This window comes from Anoplophora glabripennis, unplaced genomic scaffold, assembly GCF_000390285.2.
Source record: "Anoplophora glabripennis isolate ALB-LARVAE unplaced genomic scaffold, Agla_2.0 scaffold88, whole genome shotgun sequence".
In the NCBI taxonomy this organism is placed as follows: Eukaryota; Metazoa; Arthropoda; class Insecta; order Coleoptera; family Cerambycidae; genus Anoplophora; species Anoplophora glabripennis.
The window spans coordinates 999401-1018918 of NW_019416799.1; the positions used below are offsets into that span (position 1 = coordinate 999401).

Genomic DNA, 19518 nt, shown 5'->3' on the forward strand with positions numbered 1-19518 from the left:
CCCGTAACTTTAAATCCTAACGTGTTTAGTTAATTACTGAAACAAACTTTATATCAGTTGTAGCAGTAATTCATCGACACATTAAACTCCAGTGGAACAATAAAGGGCGCGACGCTGGGAGTCGCGCCAACTTGGTAATTAATTGTTCCAAATTTGCGCCGAAGTTGTCCTCCAAGCCACTGCTCACTATTAAGTTACTATGCCGAACTTACAAGTGTTAATTTCCAGTTATTGATATCGACCATAAATTGTTTATCTTGTTCCAGTCAAATTTTCCCGACCATTCGGGTGTATTGTGCCTGCTGATATAATTTGATTGTGCACAATGGGCGGCTAATAAATGCCTAAACAATTAATTGAAATCGAGGAAGCTTTTGTGGAGCATTGGGCCGAAATCAGTTCGAACAAACAAAAGTAATTTCAAGTGCTCATATATTACCGCTATAAAATTAATGAAAAACCTATCGGTATGGGAGGCCTTTCATCTCTAATTGTTATTGTTCCGTAGCAACATATTTGCAGAATGGAAGCTATTATGGGAAGAATCAAAGTTGTGGCGCACCATCGGGGTGTTTGATAAGATGTAAATGCATCTACGGGGTATGACAGCAACAGAGTCTTCATAAGAGAGTAAGACGGTAATTTCACATCCCTCGTGTTGGCAAAATAAAAAATTACTAAAATATGTTCAAGATTACGTTAAAACTCAATATTCTGTTTCACGAGCTGGTCAATTATTGATGTAATTTTTTATCACACAACGGTTTGGTATTGTTCATTGTAAACGGATCATTATGACTGATGAAACTGAATTGACATTCGTGCATTTTGGACTAACGAACCGTGGTTTTACATATCGCTTCACTCACCAAAATTATTGAATTTTGGCTGCAGAAAATCCTTATACATTTGTAGAAGCCAGTTTATATTCTTTAAAAGTAGGCGTTTGGGTAGCGATATTAAGAGAATTAAAATAAAAATCGTATAATTTGAAATATTATATTTATTTTTGCCTGCCCTTTGCCTTTTTTATTTAATTTTTTTTGTGCCTCAATTATAAATTTTTTCTGATTTTTGTTTTGCTTTATGCAGGGTGTGCCATTTGACACTGCCAATATCCCCGAAAGCAAGAAATTTATTTTAGTTTCGGAAAATGGGGTTGTTGGGTCCCTCGAATGGCTTCAAATTGCAGTTAGAATTGTTAATTCAAATCTTTCTATATAGATGGCGTAGCGGTACTAAAAAATTTTTTGATCCCTGAAACGTGGAAATGCGGTCCATCTAAGAGATCGTTAAATTTTGAGTAATTTTTGTAATATAAAGTTTTTTCCAATATTTACTTGTTTTCAAGATATGCCGACTTCAATATGAAATGTATGATGTAACAGGAAAATCTATTATTTTATTTAAACCACACCGATACAAAATATTCTTTCAAAATATTGTTATAATTCACACCACATACTAACTAATAAACGATAAGTTATATAAAAAAAACAAATAATCAACCACAGAAAAAAAATGTACAATGGTAAATCTTTATATTACAAAATTGAACGATCTTTCAGATGGACCGAATTTCCACGTTCCAAGACTCGAATTTTTTTTTATACAGAGAGATTTGAATTAACAATTCTAACTGCAGTTTGAAGCTGTTCGAGGGACCGAACAACGGAACTAAAATAAATTTCTTCATTTTATATATCAAGGCTTAGTTTTAGTCCACAGAGTAGTTATTTCCTACAATAAAATAATAATAACTTGTAACAAGTTGCTTACCATACTTAGATGTTGAATACCTGTTACTATGTTTTTATATTGTAATTTATTACAAATTCTATGAATCTTACTGAAAGTGAAACAATCACAACTGTTCAATAGCGAACATCTCGAGAAATGAACTCAGATGGGTATACCTTATTATAATTAATTCAGTTAAAGTTTATAATTTATGTAGGTAACTACATATGATTGATATTTTTTTTAAATTAAGAAAAAATGTAATAGTATATATATTCTCATAAAAATGTTTATAAATATTCTTTACCAAGGAGGGGAAATATGAAAGCACTTGAATAATTTTCACATTATTTATGATCCTTTATTATTTGAAAACAACTGAAACTCAACAAATAACGATTTTGTGTGTACAATAAAACTAACAATATAAACAATAAAAACGTAGAAACAAAGATCAATTTGATGCAAAAATAAAACAACGCAGTCATTAGTTCTTATGGTCGTAACCGTGATGTTTTCCGCCAGAGTGACCACCCTTCTTGCTGTGGTGACCGTGGTGATGGTGGTGACCTTCGTGGCCCCCATGTCCCTCGTGTCCGTGGTGTCCGTGAGAGTGGTGTCCTCCTTCTTGGTGTCCGCTCTTTCCGTGATGTCCACCTTCGTGTCCCGAATGGTGGTTATCTCCCTTCTTGTAGTGCCCAGAGTGGCCTTCGTGGTAATCGTGGAAATGTCCGTGTTTGGCGTGGTGGCCTTTCTTATGAGCATCGTCGTAGAATTTGTGATTCTTGTGGAAGTCGTCCTTGTGTTGCTTCTTGAGGTAACCGTGGGTCTTCTGTCCCTTGTCATGGCCATGGTGGTGGCCGAATTTGCCACCCTTCCAGTGGTGTCCGCCGCCGTGATGTGAATGGTGATGCCCGCCGCCTTCGTGATGTTCGTTATGGTGTCCACCGTGTTCACCGTGGTGACCGGCTTCATGATGTTTTCCATGATGGCCGTGGTGTCCGCCACCGTGATGGTGGTGGTGGTGGTGACCCTTTGAGCCCTTGCTTCCATGATCGGAATGGTGCCCTGAGTGTCCCTCGTGTCCGCCACCGCCTTCGTGGTGAGACGAGTGATGAGAAGCGGCAGCCACCAAGTCGTCGGCGACGGCTACAGCGGATTCTTCATCCTTGAGATATTCAGCATTGTTGTAAATTACACACAGGCTCACACCCAGACACAGGAACAAGAGCTTCATGGTGCTCGAATTGTTGCTTAGCTGTTGTCACCGATTGAACTGATTGATCAGTGGACTGTGTGGGGTATTTATAGTGTTTGAGTTTCTTCATATTTATACACGAATTTCCCGCATCAATGATTCTTTGTAAAGCCTCCCGTAGACTGCGGTGTTTTTCGCCTGTTCGCATCGCAGCGATTCTAATCGGCGTGCCAAACCGATAGTCTGTGGCCAAAAACCGTCGAGCCAAACATCAGTTGCGGCTTGATTTTAGACACGACGGACGGTTCGTCGGCTTCGCGCCAAACGGAGAGTCTGTGGTGACTTATGATGTAATTCGTCGTTTTTTTCCTCATTTAATTAGCGTATTGTGTACGCTTTTACCTCAGTTAAAACAAGTGCCTGTAATTAATTTTTAAATGTGGACAAATTTGTATGAGTCAATATATTTCCTTATTGAAGCCACCCTGTAGCCATTATAAAAAACTTTTTCCTAGCGAGAATTACTGTTATCGTTGCCCCTGCTAATAATTGCGTCCGGTTCGTCGTAAGTATTCGATATAAACTGGTACCTCAGTTCGTAGTCTTTGAGGAAAACATTGTGACGATGCAACACGCGGTAAGTCGCTACAATGCGAACGGACGAAAAACATGGTAGTCTATGGAGGGCTTAAAACAAGATGAAACGTAATCTCATCGGTTTTTGCTACTATCTACGATTTTATGCAATCAAACGATTATTTTTATGTAATTAGGTTTTAGGATTTGGTAAACAGGAGGGATGTTGCATAAACAGAATTTAATTTCCCCTTAGTTGTACCTCGGATGCAATGGGATTGCTTGTGTCTATATCATATTCATAAAAGTATGATCATGATTCACATAAATTAGAATGGTTCCTCAATTAGTTTAGAAAATTTTTGGACTTAATTCAAATTAGGTTAATATCTGATGGACTATTCTGCAAAACACAGTAAAATATGTTTTATGTATTTGTTGTGTTGTAATCTATTATAAATTGTATCAATCTTACTGAAGATTAAAGAAAAAGTTTAAAGGGAACTGTTATATTAAAGATATCTCGTAATCGAATTCAGATGGGCTTGTTTTTATTACAATTGAAAGTAGACTAATGAAAAAATTAGTAATGATGAAATTTTGAAGATTTAGTAATTTAGATTCGAAGGTAAATACATATATTTAGTAATGTTTTTTTTTTCTATTTAAAAAATTGTAATAGTCAAATAATATTTTACTTAGCTCAGTGCTTGATTAACAATTTTCCTAAAATTTTAAGATAAATAAGTCTTTTTAAATTGAATTTTCTTTTTTTTTACCGAGGGGAGAGAAAAAATAAAAGCATTTCAATAATTTTCACATTACTTATGATTCTTTATTATTTGAAAACAACTGAAACTCAACAAATAACGATTTTGCGTGTAAAACAATATAAACAACAAAAACGTAAAAACAAACATCAATTTGATGTAAAAATACAACAACGCAGTCATTAATTTTTGTGTTCTGAGTGGTGCCCGTGCTCGTGTCCGCCAGAATGACCACCCTTCTTGCCGTAGTGATCGTGGTGAGAGTGATGATGTTCGTGACCTCCATGTCCCTTGTGTCCGTGGTGTCCGTGGGAGTGGTGTCCCTTGTGATCGTGTCCTTCGTGTCCGTGGTGTTCGCCGTGGTGTCCTCCATGGCTCTGACCTCCCTTCTTGTGGTGTCCAGAGTGGCCTCCGTGGTGTCCGTGGAAATGTCCGTGTTTCCCGTGGTGGCCTCCCTTGTGGGCATCGTCGTAGAATTTGTGTTCCTTGTGGTAGTCATCCTTGTGTTCCTTCTTGTGGAAACCATTGACGCTCTGTCCCTTCTTGTGGCCCTTCTTTTCGCCGAAATGTCCCCCCTTGTCGTGGTGTCCGCCTGCGTGGTGTGAATGGTGATGACCGCCGCCGTCGTGGTGACCGTGATGGTGTCCGCCGTGTTCGCCGTGGTGACCGGCTTCGTGGTGTTTTCCATGATGACCGTGGTGTCCGCCGCCGTGATGGTGGTCGTGTTTGTGACCCTTCGAGCCTTTGCTGTCGTGATGAGAGTGATGGTCTGCATGTCCGTGATGCCCGCCACCGCTTTCGTGGTGATGTGAGTGTCCAGACGCGGCAGCGACCAAGTCACCGGCTACAGCGGATTCTTCATCCTTCTGATATTCTGCGCTGCTGTAAATTACACATAGGGCTACACCCAGACACAGGAACAGGAGTTTCATGGTGTTCGAATTGTTGTCACCGGCTGAACTGACTGATTGTTGGACTGTGTGGGGTATTTATATTGTTTTAGTTTCTTCATATTTGTACACGAATTTCCCGCCTCACTGATTTTCTGTACAATAAGATGCAATGCAATCTCGTCGGTTTTTACCAGTATCTAAGATTTTATGCAATTAAACGACTACTTTTATGTAATTAGGTTTTAGGATTTGGTAAATGGAACATGCGGGGTGTTGCATAAATGGCATTTAATTTATCTTTAGCTGTACCTCGGACGCAATTGGATTATTTGTTCCTATATCATGTTCATAAAAATATGATCATATTTCACATAAATTAGAACTGCGATTGTAATTAACTTTCTGTGCGATTTGTCACGTTTCAAACTTAATACATTTTGTAAAAGTACTGTTTTACTTTTAGTTCAAATGCCTTACTTAATAACCAATCCAGTAACAAAACAGTGGTTGTTGCCTTGCGATATAGGCGAAACAAATTGATATGCATTAAAACAGACCACTGTTTTTCAGGAAAAAACAACCGCGGAAAAACGGAATACATAATGATTAAAGTATTGAAAATCGTGTTTGCATTTCGTTAATTCCACTACAGACGTGTTTACGCCAATTGTTTCCAATAAGCAGAAAAATTCGCGGTTACCAAATGTACGAGCACGACGTTTTGTTCTATCTAAAAGTTAAAATGGAAATAATTCACTGCTCGATTTGCGGAGCATTTAATGTCTAGGTTACATATTTATAAGTAAGTTTTAACCCACTTATGCCGGTATTTCGGCAACAAAAGCAGAAATACTTTTAGAAAGCGCAACTCAGGTACGCTTGTTTTTTTTACTCCACTTTTGAATTTTATTTCAGTGTTCACTTGACACAGAATTATGTCTACTGAAATATAAACAATGACATATTTAAAACGATGTTATTTATTTATAATTTAATTTATTTATAAACAATAAACTATTTATGAACCCAGGTTGGAGTTATCCTTGAATTATATGGTAAATTATGTCATATTATGTCATCCATATCATTTCAAAATTCGGTCTACGCAAAGTAGGTAAAATTTGCAAAAAAGTTTGCAATAGTTAGACGTTTGTTTTTTCTCCAGAAGGTTGTTGAATCCGACTGGGAATTTCTAATTTTAAATAACTTTAGATCGTGAAAGCGGTTCTTATATAATGCAATTTGTAAATTTTAACCATTGTCAGTTACATCGTTCTTTAGTTATTCGGATCCAACATGCATTGATTTGGCGTAAAATTGAGATCTTGCCTGTTTGTTTAGATACAATCGTTCGGCAGAGTAGTCGCTTTAAGAGGCCCAATCTCTCGCACCTCCAATCTAGTTCTGCATTTGGAACTTTGTATAGTAACTATGAACCGTAATAATTTTGTAATCCGCAATTCTCGTCTCAGAGGCGGTCTTTTTCTTCAAATTGCGATTCTAGCGTGACTGCAATAGTACGATTAATATATGATTTTAAATTGCTTTATTAAGCTGGCTATGAATTTAACTAAATGCACAAACACGACAATTTTCTTGGCAGGGCTTTCTTATTTCGATTTTTAACGAGACAGAGTGTAAAGTTTAGATTATTCGCAACGTGATGAAAGATTTTAACTAATGATGTTGTGGAAACAACTATTCTGCGATTCAGCACTCAATTACACTCTCAAATTTAGAAAATTGCGAATATTATTCGTCAGGAGAATCACCAGACTGGCATTTCAGACGAATTACTCAGCTATTTGGTTGCTTAATAACAATTAATATAAAATACAAAATCAAAATCAAAAGTAAAGAAAAAAGTTAATACTTTTGATAACTAGAGTTTGGAAGACGCTGCTGTTAACATAGACTCGTTCTTCCAGTTTTGACTTCAGTCTTTGTTCGGTTTGTTAAATGGTTTTATTAATTCTCAATAACTGGATAAAATTGCAGTATGCCACTTCAAGAGGTGTAGAAATTCAAGAAATGGTTTTAAAAATATAGAAGTTTGATTTGCTTCTAAAATTGCAAGCAACACTGAATATATGACGTCATAACACCCTCCGCGCTGCTGGTTGCCTAACTATTCATTGTTTCTGAGAGAAATGTTTCCGGGATATTCCTTGTAGGAGATTGCAACCACAAAGTATCAAGCTCAATTTGATTTTTGAGCACTTTTATGTGCCAATAAATTATAATTTTTTGCAGGTAATTACGAAAAATGATAAATTATTTTTTTCCAAAAATTGCTCCCTAAAAAAATCATAGCTCGTGCTTCAAACATTTCGCTTGTAATATAATGTATGTACAATTATTCAATGAAGAAGATACATTAAAAAATACGTAGGTAGAAATTTTCTTATGCCAAGTATAAATAGCAAGAACCTCATATTATGTTCCCGAACCAGATCTCTGGATTTTCTAATTATTATCAAGAATTTATTTTTAGAACATCCTCTCCGGAAAAAGTTTCCCTGCCTTCCGGGGTGTTTTTTTTTGCATTTCCGTTACGCGTTTCCTGTATCTCCTTTCGAATAAAAGTAAGAGCTTATTTTCGGGCAGAATAACACAGAAACACGTACATTTAAAACCACGCACGATATTCAGCGTTGGAAAGATACAACCAAAAAGTTAATAACTGGGGAACAAAGCTATACAAATGAGGTACGCGGTCACAGATATGCTTAAAAGTTGATATTGTTTGGCCTGGGAAGTATGAGAGCCAAACATATTTGCAAGGGTTTAATAACAACAGTATAATCCGGACTCTAGCCAGTTTGTCCCCGCGTAAGCTCTGGAATTTTGGAACTTACCGAAACTACACGTTTTATTATGCTCGATTACGAACGAAATATATGCTTCTATACTCTTGTCATTCATATTAAGAAGATGGAAAGTCGTAGTAAACAAAATATCATAATAAAGTGTAGTTTTCATCACGAAAAATAATAATTGCAGGTGCTCGAATCTTTTCGGGGCTTAATTTTTTCTATTTAGCCAGATATTAGTGAAGGATTTAAATTCAAGGAGAAATTTAAAAATGCAATATTAAACAAGGTATTCCACCAGAAAAACAGACGTTAAATAACACCCAGAAGAATGGACGAATGGATTTGGTGCTACTAAAAGTAAACCTTTTTTGTGTTATTGGTATTACCAGAGCTGCGGAACAGTTCATCTTAAATGGGAAACCCTGTGCAAGGGGGTCAAAATTTAATTCTCTCCCCACCATATTTTTAGTGAATATAAAACTGTCTATGAAACTGAAATGATAGTAAACCTACAGTCCTTATGCGGATGATTTTCACTTAATTGAGTTTTATTGTAACTGGTTTGACTATAAATTTAATAAAAATTTGTAAAGTATATTAAGGGATTTTATTCAACTTTAAAGTGCATTTATAAGCTGAATTTGGGATGAAACTATATCCATTTATTTCACTTTTTAATTATAAGGGATCAAAAAATTGAATGCACTACAATTCATGTGTTCCTAGTTTGTTTATGGCACAAAAATGTAGATATTTAGTGCAACTTATACACTTTTGGTGTATTTCATTATTTACTAGTCTCGAACTACTCTTATTTAAATTATTTTGGAATAATGACTTGCTTTTTCCAGATTCCAATTAACTTTTTTACGAAAACGGAATGTATTTTAAACTTGGTTTAAGAAATAGTGCATAATTTTCAGGGCATTTTGGATAAAATGGATTCCTAACTCTGCATTAATTTGTGTAATTCTCATTTTTATACTTCTAACTTTCTACACTTCCAGCTTTTTATGAAAAAAGTTTTCGTCCGGATCGATACTGCAAGAGACTTGTTAATTTGATGGATATTAAAAGGAACTTTCTTAAATGTTAAAATCCAATTGCAAAACGCTGTTACTTTCGTTTGTTCATACCCGTCGCGTCGTTGGAATCGAAACAGTCGATATTCAATTAAAACGATTGTATCTTAGCTCTCCCTATTCATCGAAGTTGGAATCGAGACGGTTTCTACTAAATTAATCATTGTGGCAATTAATAGGGCTTGATTTTGGTATTAACTGAGTGAATTAATAAATAGTCTAGGTATAACTTTCCATCAGTATCGTAGAAACTAGGTATTAAGTTATGAGACTGATTTGGGATATTTGTAGAGTCGAAGGTTGAGATGAATACTTCTTTGTACCCTCAAAGTATTAAAACCCCGTGCTTCTACAGATGATTTAGTGAAATCCTTGTACAATAAATCCGCCATTTGCAATAGTGTTCGACAATTATGTAAAAAAGTTAGAATTCAAAGCTTCTGTAATTTTTTATTCCAGTATTTCCTCATCGTTTTTATTTTTTGGAGAAATTTTCGAAAAAGGAATACCTTAGCTTCTCTTTGGACTTTCCAGGACATTTTATTTATAATTTCATAAAATTCTCATTCTTACTTTTGCTATAGCCAATTAAATATTTTTTAAAGAATAACAGAGAAAATCAAAACGATAAATGTCTAATTCTAGAAATTGTACGTATACAATTTTGAATGAATACTATCTTGAGTTAAAAATTGAAGAATTGTTTCTACTACGACCCTTTTTCGAAAAGTCGATATTACTGGAGTTACAATGTCAAAGATATTTTTATTTAATAAATAATATAATTTGTCATAATCTTTGCGTTTTTAAATTTGGTGTATGTACTATTAGTATTATACAGTCAACTGCACCTACAAAAAAAGATTTTAAAGCCTTTAAGGTTTCAAATTACAAGAAAATAGATTTTATTTTTAAAATATCGAACCATTTAAAAAATCATACAGCTTCTCTTTTTCCAAGTTGATTTCTGAGATAAAAAAGCATTTATTACTTACGGTCTTACAAACAGTTCAAAATTTATTTATTTTGCTTTTTAAAATCTGCAAATTATTTTTAATCATCCACATCGTTTAAATTGCTTATAAAAATTGCTAAATTTAGAAGAGAATTGGGGGTGGAGATTTGAATAGAAACATTGTTACAAAACATTAAACAATGATTTTTTTTCGTAATAATAAATTTCCTAGTCATTCAGGGCTGTTTAAGTCCTCAAAGGTTTTAGTGATTTTTATTTAGCATATAAAGGGAGTTTGTTACTTACATAACTATGTCAAATTTGAAGGCATTGCTTAAATTCTTAAAATTAGGGTAAAATATTAATAAAATAACTTTGTAGTTATGTAACTTGATTAATATCGAATTTTCGTATTTTTATTAATAGAATTGAGCCCTCAAAATTTTTTCCCACAGTTTTTTGTTGCTTGCTCATAAAAAATTGTCGGAAAAACGATAGAATCAGCGTAATACTCTCTAATGTCCAATGAAACGTAAAGTATAAAGATTATGCGATAATCTTTCAAAGTGGAACGGTTTTTTTGTTGTTTATTTAAGTATCCGTGCAATTATTTAATACTATTAAGAAAGTTGGTACTATTCGGAAATAGGTAAATAAGCGGAACCATTTTTTGCTGCAAGTTTCACTCCTTAGATTATTATTATGTCTGCTTTTAAGATAAAGTTACAATTCAACATAAAAGTGCACAAATATAAATAGTAGAATTTCCACATTTCGAGCAGAAGAAAATATAAGATCGATCACGATCGATGAAAGTAGAGATATTAAAATAAAATAATTTATTATATTAGAATAAAAGAAACAATCAACACATACATAACAATAACAAAATGTCCACTCTAAAATATATACACCGGTGATGTTATTTTAATAGTGGAGACAAATATAATAATCATTGGCAAATTCACTGATGAAAAACGCATGGCATACATTTTAACGGTGCTTTCCACCGCCGCCTTGAGCGTACCCGTACTCCTTTCCTCCGGAGTGACCGCCCTTCTTTCCGTAGTCGGAGTGATGGGCGTGGTGGGTTTCGTGACCACCGTGACCCTTGAATCCTTTGTGGTCCTCGTCGTAGTGTCCCTTGTCGGCGTGGCCCTTTTTGCCGTGATGGTCTTGGTGGTGACCGCTCTTGTGGGAACCTCCCTTCTTGTGGTGTCCCGATTTACCCCCGTGGTGACCGTGGAAGTCTCCGTGTTTGGAGTGATGTCCTCCCTTGTGGTAGTCATCGTAGAACTTATGTTCTTTGTGGTAGTCGTCTTTGTGCGACTTGTGGTGGTAACCGGTAGTCTTCTGTCCCTTCTTGTGTCCCTTCTTCTCGCCGAATTTACCGCCCTTCTGGCTCTTGCCTCCGGCGTGGTGTTCCCCGTGGTGTCCACCTTCCTCGTGGTGGTGCTTGTGGTGGCCTCCCTTTTCTTCGTGGTGGCCTGCCGCGTGGTGCTTCTCGTGTTCGCCGTGACCGCCCTTATCGTGGTGGTGTTCGGATTTGTATCCCTTGTCGCCCTTCTCGCCGTGGTCTTCGTGGTGTTCGGCGTGCTTCTGGTCGCCACCGCCTTCTTCGTGATGCTCTGACTTCTCGTGCTGAGTCTCGGCAGCAACTAGGTCGGCGACTGCACCTGCTTTATCGTCCTCCGCGATTACCCTAGCCGAGCAGTAGGAGACCGCCAGGCACAGGCCTAAACACAGCACTAGTATTCTCATGTTATCGCAATGGCTATGGTGATTGTACTGATGTGGTAAATTTCTAAAATTCTATTTATATTGGATTCAGTTTCCCTATTTTAAGATTATATTTTCCGCAACAATGCACCGGTAAAATTTTTTAATGGAGTTCGATGCAGTTTTTTGTCGGTTCTATTCAGATTTCTTCTTTATGTAATGTGCTTTCTCTAATGTCGCAGTTTGCGAGGTTGAGTAAGCTGCTACTGAGATAACTAGGTCATCGAGCAGATATTTAATCGAATCTATCCTTTGTTTACAAAAATATCGTCACTGGCGTCTTGTCAAAGTGCAAACCGAACAGATATTTCTGGAGTTTCCATTCCGCACAGTTTATTTACGAAAAAATTATGTCAATAGTAATCTTCTTTTTTGTTTTTAGATACAAAAAAGGATCGCACGTATATAAAAGCTGTAAATATGTTCTACGATGACGACATACGTTTCTTAAACAGGATATTTTCGTAGGATATTGTTCCATAAATGCTAGGAAAACCTAATTTTGCTATAAATTTCCATTTTACGGCAGGATATCCAGGGAGATAGCCCGCTTTGTAACGGCAACAACAGTAGTTTAACTGTCTCTAGAAAAATGTTTCTGTAGAAATATGGGCATCAAGTCATTTGCTCTGGTTTATATGTGAAAACTACTTCTTTTTCTTTTGTTCTCTAGATGAGAAAGGCGGCATTGCAAAATACCGCCCTATAAAAACACATTTGTTCTGTGCTGGAGTTGAAAAAATTATTGGCTTAGCTGGGCATTGCTAAATATGCGCTTTTACGTGACAATCTTTTATGGTTGGCCGGAAGGTAGTGTCGCTATATTCGTAACCGATCAATTCTCCGTAAAGGTTGTTTTTGTATTAATGGCATTGTATTATTTCCCGCAACTTGTTAGTAACTTACATATTTTATATTTATTTGAAATTAGAATATTTTAATTTATGCGAATATAGTGCATTGAATTTCTATTGTAAATACACACACAGGCTGATAGAAATTAAAGCAAAGAATAAGAAAGTAAACACCTGCAAAACAGTGTACTTTTCCGAAAAATGTTTCGAAACTGCGAAAAATGGAATAAAAATTTTGACATTTACTGGAAGTTAATTTTACGTTAATGGTGGTCAGATTTTAACATACCATAGATGGATAGATAGATATTTAAATAGATAGATAGATAGATACATCGCCAGCGGTGACATTATTGTAGTTACAATTCCAGATTCTAAAAATGGTATGTCACGTACGTTTACAATTACTTCTCGTCTGGGTTCTGTTTCTCACCTAGAAATTTTCAAGAAATATATCAAGATTAGATTGGAAATTAAAACTGAAATTTCACGCTTTTTATTGGCTATCAAGCAGGTAGATGTTACAACCAACCAGTCAGCAAGAATACCCTTTCTATGATTCCTAATAAGATTATACAGTGTTATAACTAGAACATCCTGAAACATATACAGGCAATTCATTCCGAAGAACATCGGCAACGTTACTGGCTAATACAGGAGTTGATATAGTTAAGAGACATGGTGGGTGGAAATCAGCCACAATTGCAGAAAGTCATGTTGCTGACAGTTTAAGTAACAAAATTGAAATGTCCAACAGGATTCTTTACAACAATTACAACATCATCCTGTTTTAATGGGTCAGTCAGATAATATTGAGCCTCCGTAATAATTATCCAGATTTTATAAATGTTACTAAATGTAATATCTACAATTACTATAAATATTCATTCATTGAATGTAATGTTCATCAAATATTTCTATTTATTTGTTCATAAAATATGCATTTATAACTCGAAATCGCTTTTTTCCCTAGGGAGGTAAGTTACCTCACTTACCTTCCGTTGTCCATAGCAATTTCCACTTTTAAATAGTCTATTTACTATAGTGGGAGCAGATAAAATAAAATTTCTGTTAATTGTTATAAAATAAAAACTATTAAATTATTATCGAGTGTCTCCCCCTAAGCTGTTGCAAACGGGTTTTTACCGGAACAGAACTGTCTGGAGGACGCATGTAGATATGCGCTCCTTGTTGATATGAACTGATTGAACCCTGTTTGCATATGAAATTAATTTCTGCTGAATGTTATCTTGTAGCCGTCAAAATTTTGATTAATTTAATGGAAAATAATAAATCACGTTGAATGATTGACTTGTTCGTCAAATTTGTCATTCGAGTTCGTCAGGCGATCGATTTTGTTTAGTTTTACTTTACCCATTATGATTCAATCTATGTTGATGTATGCAAAACCGAGAGCATATTTCCAGTAAAATAAATTATGAAGTTATCTGGTGTATCTCGCCGTGGGTAAATTAATTCGCGTTGTGTTCTTTTTTTCCGCAAAACGTTTCCACGTAGTATCTTTTCAAAAAAAATCTGCGTGGACGTAATTACTCTCTAAATGAACGCAAAAAATCGCTAATCCAATATTTAATTAGCAGCCGGTGTTGCCCGGGGACGTTGAAATTTTCTGATACAAAACTCTACCGAAACTGATCCCAAACAGAAGCGTATGTATTTCATAAATAAATCACAAAAAATAAAACAAACAGACGTAAACCTTTGAATATCGGCCATTAGATCAACGTAACAATATACATTTTTTACTCTGTTATAAAGATAACAAGGAAAACAATTCAAAACATTTTTTTCCTTCCTTCTGAAGACCTTCCACGTGTTGAATCATCTTCAATGGACTCAGAGCATCATCAAAACCGTCTTCACCGATACTTTGCTTTAAAATATGACTGAAGTTCGCTTTCATATACTGCAGCCATTTGTTCACGAATAGTTTTAGGACTACAATGTTCCTCTGTTGCAAATTTCATGGCAGTACGATGTTCCTATTCCACAAAACCCATATTTTGTTAAAAACCACAGAACAATAAACGAACTGAAATCAAATTTGACATAAACCTAGGAAAAGCATGTTACTATTAAAATCGATAATGTAACGCATGGTTTTATTGTTTTTATCATGGCTAGGTAGATGTTTCTGTTACCTCTCTGCAATTGTTGAAATGAGAGGGAAATATTGCCTTTGTATTACAGACTTTTATTCCATTAGCTTCCATTTTTGTATCCAGTTCGGTGTCTGTGCCGCTTTCAAGAAACATTAATTTGGCTTTGGGAGCTAAGAGTAGCGTAAAGTTCGTTGTTCGAGCAGGCTTAGGCTAAGTAAATTGTTTTCTGGTAACTATTTGATTGTTAACAAGTTTCTCCAAGTTATAAGCGGTTTAAAGCAATAAAATTTGACGTCGCCTTTTGCGCCGCCCAACAGCGGCTGAATTCGAGGCAGGTTGACTTTATATCGTTTACATTTAAATAAACGCTGCCTAACAATCTTCATAGTTTCCGAACCCTTCACTTAACTTTCGCAGAAATACACCGTTTTGCTATTCAAAACAAATGTATAAATGGTTTATCTTTCTGTAAATTCATGTTTTCAATGATGCCGATGATAGGTCTGAGTTTATATTATCAGTTACAATTATTATATTTCGTAGTACTTTTGATGAATAATTTCATTCATTGTCACACTGTATTTTATGATACACCTCCACATGTAAAACAGCACAAACTACATTGATAACAAAACAAACATCTGTGTTTATATTCAGGGGGCGTTATTATTCTTTCGTAAGGTCAACAGTTTGGGTACCGCTGGCGTCGGGGACAGTGAGTGGACTTTAATTATAAAACAGCAATAAAAATGTGACAAATTGCGTGAGTGCATGCACAAGGGAGACGAAAAAGACACGCCATTTAGCATCGCATGTGCTGTGAAATATCTAGAGCTACAATCGTGTTGCATCACTTTGAGAACATGACGGAAAATTATATGAGGTTGGCGCTGGTGTGTGTAATAAATAAATGTTTTATTCAGTGTCTATTTGTTAGTCTAAATTATAACATTATAGTTGTAACCCAATTGATAGGTTAATATTACGCCAAAACTCATATTTTGTATAATTATATAACAGGCCGGCCTGTTTTTTTTATTGTGTGCAACCGAACCTGTTTTGTCAACAAATTTTTTCACCGTAGTTTCATTCGGGGCGTTCCTTCTACCGAAAATTTCACGTAATTTGCGCACAGTCTCAGCTACATACTCTCCGTACTTCCTCTCATCCGTCGTATAGCGCTCCTGCGTTACTTTACGTACAACAGAAAATCTGCAGCATAAGAATCTTCGGAATTTGTTCCACTTTCTGCTCTACTTTCTCCCACGATTTTTGTACTTTTATGTGGTATGTAGTAGACCCATTAATGATTTTGTAACCACATCGCTACCTGACTCATCTGTTTATTTATTATTGACGACAGAGTTTGAAGAGCAGATCACTTTCCGATGTTTTCTTCAATAAGGACCGTCAATTATTAGCTCTAAATATTTCAGTTGACTTAAATTTTCTTAACTTTATTATCTTATTACTAAATCCTAGAAAATTTTATCAATAGGAGAGTCTATGTTAAAACCAATTCAGTTAAAGATAAAGTCAATTTAAAACAATAAATTCAACTTTAAACATCTTTTTACTTTGATTTCCCTCGGCTTAAAATGAGATATAATTTTTCTGCTGAATATATAAATTGAATTATGGGGAGAACGACGTTATAATAAAATCTCTTTATCGAAATGTAAAGACATAAAATCAATTCTGCGCAAACATCTTGAGCGTTCAGGCTATATCGTAGGTATATAGGGCGAGAGTGTCGGTTTGTAGTTATTCATTTAAAATTACTTATAAAATGAAACGGAAAAAAGAGGAAATGCAGAACACTATTAGTCTATTGATACACCTTTCACTAGTATTTTATTTGTACCATATTAATTTCTTTGAAATTAATTAATTGAAAATAAAAACGGAGAACGTGTTTCTTGCAAGCATTATTTATTTTGGCTTAATTTAAGTTTTTTTTCGCTATTTGATTTTACAACCTGTTAAAGAAATTTAAGAATAATTAAATTAACTTTACGTCAAATAGCTTTAAAGTGTTGTTTTCTGGAATTAATTTTACTTACCCTTGAATATAAAGAGTGAATCAATTTATTGTAGTGAAACCGTAAGAATGTAGCCAATTTTTGTCTGCAATTAGTTAAGTAATCAGGCCCGATTTGGTCAGTCAAACAAACTTAAGAGATATTTGAATACATGCGATTGTATCTCGAGAACGACAACAATATACTTTTAAATTAAAAATTTTTAGAATGAGATCTATCAACTGTTAAAAGTTTGAGTTAAATTTACAGTAAGAAATTTTCTGAAATGATTTATAAAAGTGTATAAAAATTTCAAGAGAAACTGTAAAACACATCATAATAAACATTGATTATGCTTTAGATATGAAATATCGTACATATTTGGAATTTTCCACAAAAAAATTCATTGTGGTAAAGGATAAATACGGATTATAAACGAAACCAACATATTTGTGCTTTCAGCTCATTTTTATTCCGTTTTTTAGTACCTAACCTTCATTTCATAAATTCGAAAAATCAAGGGAAATTGATATGACGCTTCCAGTGTCAAAAATATCCAATACATTATTGATAAATGTGATTGATAATATGTAATTTATCTTCTATAACATTTTAACTTACAAACTTTTCTGATTAGCCCTTTTTGGTGAAAAACTTCACTCGTAAAACGTTTTCTTTTTAGTTTTTGCAAAATTTTTGCAGTCACTTTTTTATCCTGAAGCAATTATTTAATTTTTAATGATCTTTCTACTTTCGTGCTACAGTGGTCATATTTTGGTTTCGTACTATAAGCCGTTCATAAAAGTTTTTTATCATCTGATATTCCTGGTTTGTGCTTACTATTACGAGAACACTCTGTAGAGCTTCAATTACTCCACAAACCCAAAATCTCTAATAAATTAATTACAATCACAATTAAATTAACGAAAAGATATCGTCTGACTTCTCCCTCGCATACGCCTGTGTCGACGCTGACAGAATTACCCGGATCTGAATGAACGCAACCCAATTGACGTCACACACCAAACACCAATGAAAGTCTAGAATTTGCTGCAGGTTGTTTATTTATATCATTTTCGGATAAATTTATGTATTTTAGTCGTATTGGTATTGCAGTATTTTTTGTGTTGAAGCAATTTTACATTTTTAGCGAACTTTCGAATCGAGATCAAGAATAAATCCAGGTTAAGTAACAGCTAATGTTGAACTGTAGGTTATTCAGCGTTGATTGGTGTTGCACTGAAGCAGCATCCATATTTTTAGCGACCTTTCGAAGGCTTGCAAGACGAGGAATAAATTCGGGTCGAGGGAAGTGACAGCTGATGTAGACACGGTACGCAAAGCTGTTATTTTATTGATTCGAGTATTATTTGCATAATTAGAAGCAAACTCCTTGAAGTCTGCCATTTTATGAGGCGACTCCATAGCGGAGGTTCGAGGTACTAACGAGAGCGCGGTATGAAGAATAATTCTGTTAGAACAGCAAGGCGACAGTTACTAAATGGCATTCATCGCGTCGAACTCTCCCCACGATGCTTCAAGCCGCCCGCGTTTTATATGGAAATGTTGCCATGACATGCTTCGTTAGAGTCGTAAAATAGCGCCGCACCGCCGGAACAGGGTCGGACTGCATTAAAAGGGTGAAAGAATAATGTGGTTTGCATGTTAAAGATATTAATTAATCTTTTTACCGTTACCAAAACATCGGCCACTTGTGTTCCCTTTATGTTCTACTTAGAGCGCGTCTATTCTAACTTATTAAACGATTTCATTAATTTTTCACCGATCTTTCCAATTCTGCAGTACGTTTACGTTTTATATTTGCTCCACTTAGACTGAATCTACATCAACTTGACTTATATTTTCATCAATGTTTACTGATCTTCCGAATTCCACATAAATTCAAATGAATTTTTTCTGTTCTACTTGGGCCTCATCGTTCTAGCTCACTAATCGCTTTAATTAATTTTTACTGATCCTTCGAATCGCGCGCCAAATCCGAATTTAATTAACACATTAGCGGCTTTAGTTATTAAAACTGAACTAGATCACCGCTGTTGGAACACACGAATTCCATTTTCTGCTGAGTGAAACGAATGTTAGGAGAGGGAATTAATTTTACGAGAGGGTATTTGGGTAATACAAACTTTCTGTGTTTAATTGTTAAACAAACCGACGAATACTGAGGTATCTCAAACAACATCGAAAGCACTAAGGTACGTGTATAGTACTTGGCATGATTTCAAAGGTAGAGACTTATTATTTATTAACAGGAAAATTTGATATAGGTCTGGGGATCGTCTTCCAAGCCTCTGTCAGTCATATAGTTCATATCAAACTCACGTATCATTTATATTTCAAAATGTACTACGAGGACTGTTTTCAATGATTTGTTTCATCTTCAAAAGATAAAGTTATTAATTGATGCTCGCTTTCTTCTACGGGGTCTTCAGAAATCTATGCCGTTCAAATTATATTATGGAACAACAGAATGAAATATAAGTCTCTTTAGATGCTAATATAAATGGTTTTGGTCTATTAGACCAGGACGGATCTGTTTTGAGGTGGACGTGTCTCGCTTTGATATTAATTCATCCTAACTTATTGCTACATATGGTATCAAAATCAACAAGAAAGATTGTTAAACGTTTCAGATACAGCGTTTTCTGAAAAATGTACACTTCAATATTAACATTAACAAGAAATTTGTT

General features: G+C 35.1%; 3 protein-coding genes across 3 annotated transcripts in view; 1 reads left to right on the forward strand and 2 right to left on the reverse strand.

Moving 5' to 3' along the window:
• Nucleotides 1-19518, forward strand: part of LOC108912020 — a 239027-nt gene that overhangs the window by 35569 nt on the left and 183940 nt on the right. The gene's annotated exons all lie outside the window — the stretch shown is intronic.
• On the reverse strand, nt 2212-2989 carry LOC108912022 (histidine-rich glycoprotein-like). The gene has a single exon (XM_018717159.1). It carries the CDS (start codon nt 2975-2977, stop codon nt 2228-2230), a length of 750 nt encoding a protein of 249 aa, XP_018572675.1. The 5' UTR covers nt 2978-2989; the 3' UTR covers nt 2212-2227.
• On the reverse strand, nt 10934-11791 carry LOC108912021 (histidine-rich glycoprotein-like). Its single transcript, XM_018717158.1, has one exon. It carries the CDS (start codon nt 11789-11791, stop codon nt 11024-11026), a length of 768 nt encoding a protein of 255 aa, XP_018572674.1. The 3' UTR covers nt 10934-11023.

Bases quoted from the DNA above. Each gene is read 5' to 3' on its own strand.
- LOC108912022 (XM_018717159.1), bottom strand. From the start codon at position 2,977: ATGAAGCTCTTGTTCCTGTGTCTGGGTGTGAGCCTGTGTGTAATTTAC.
- LOC108912021 (XM_018717158.1), bottom strand. From the start codon at position 11,791: ATGAGAATACTAGTGCTGTGTTTAGGCCTGTGCCTGGCGGTCTCCTAC.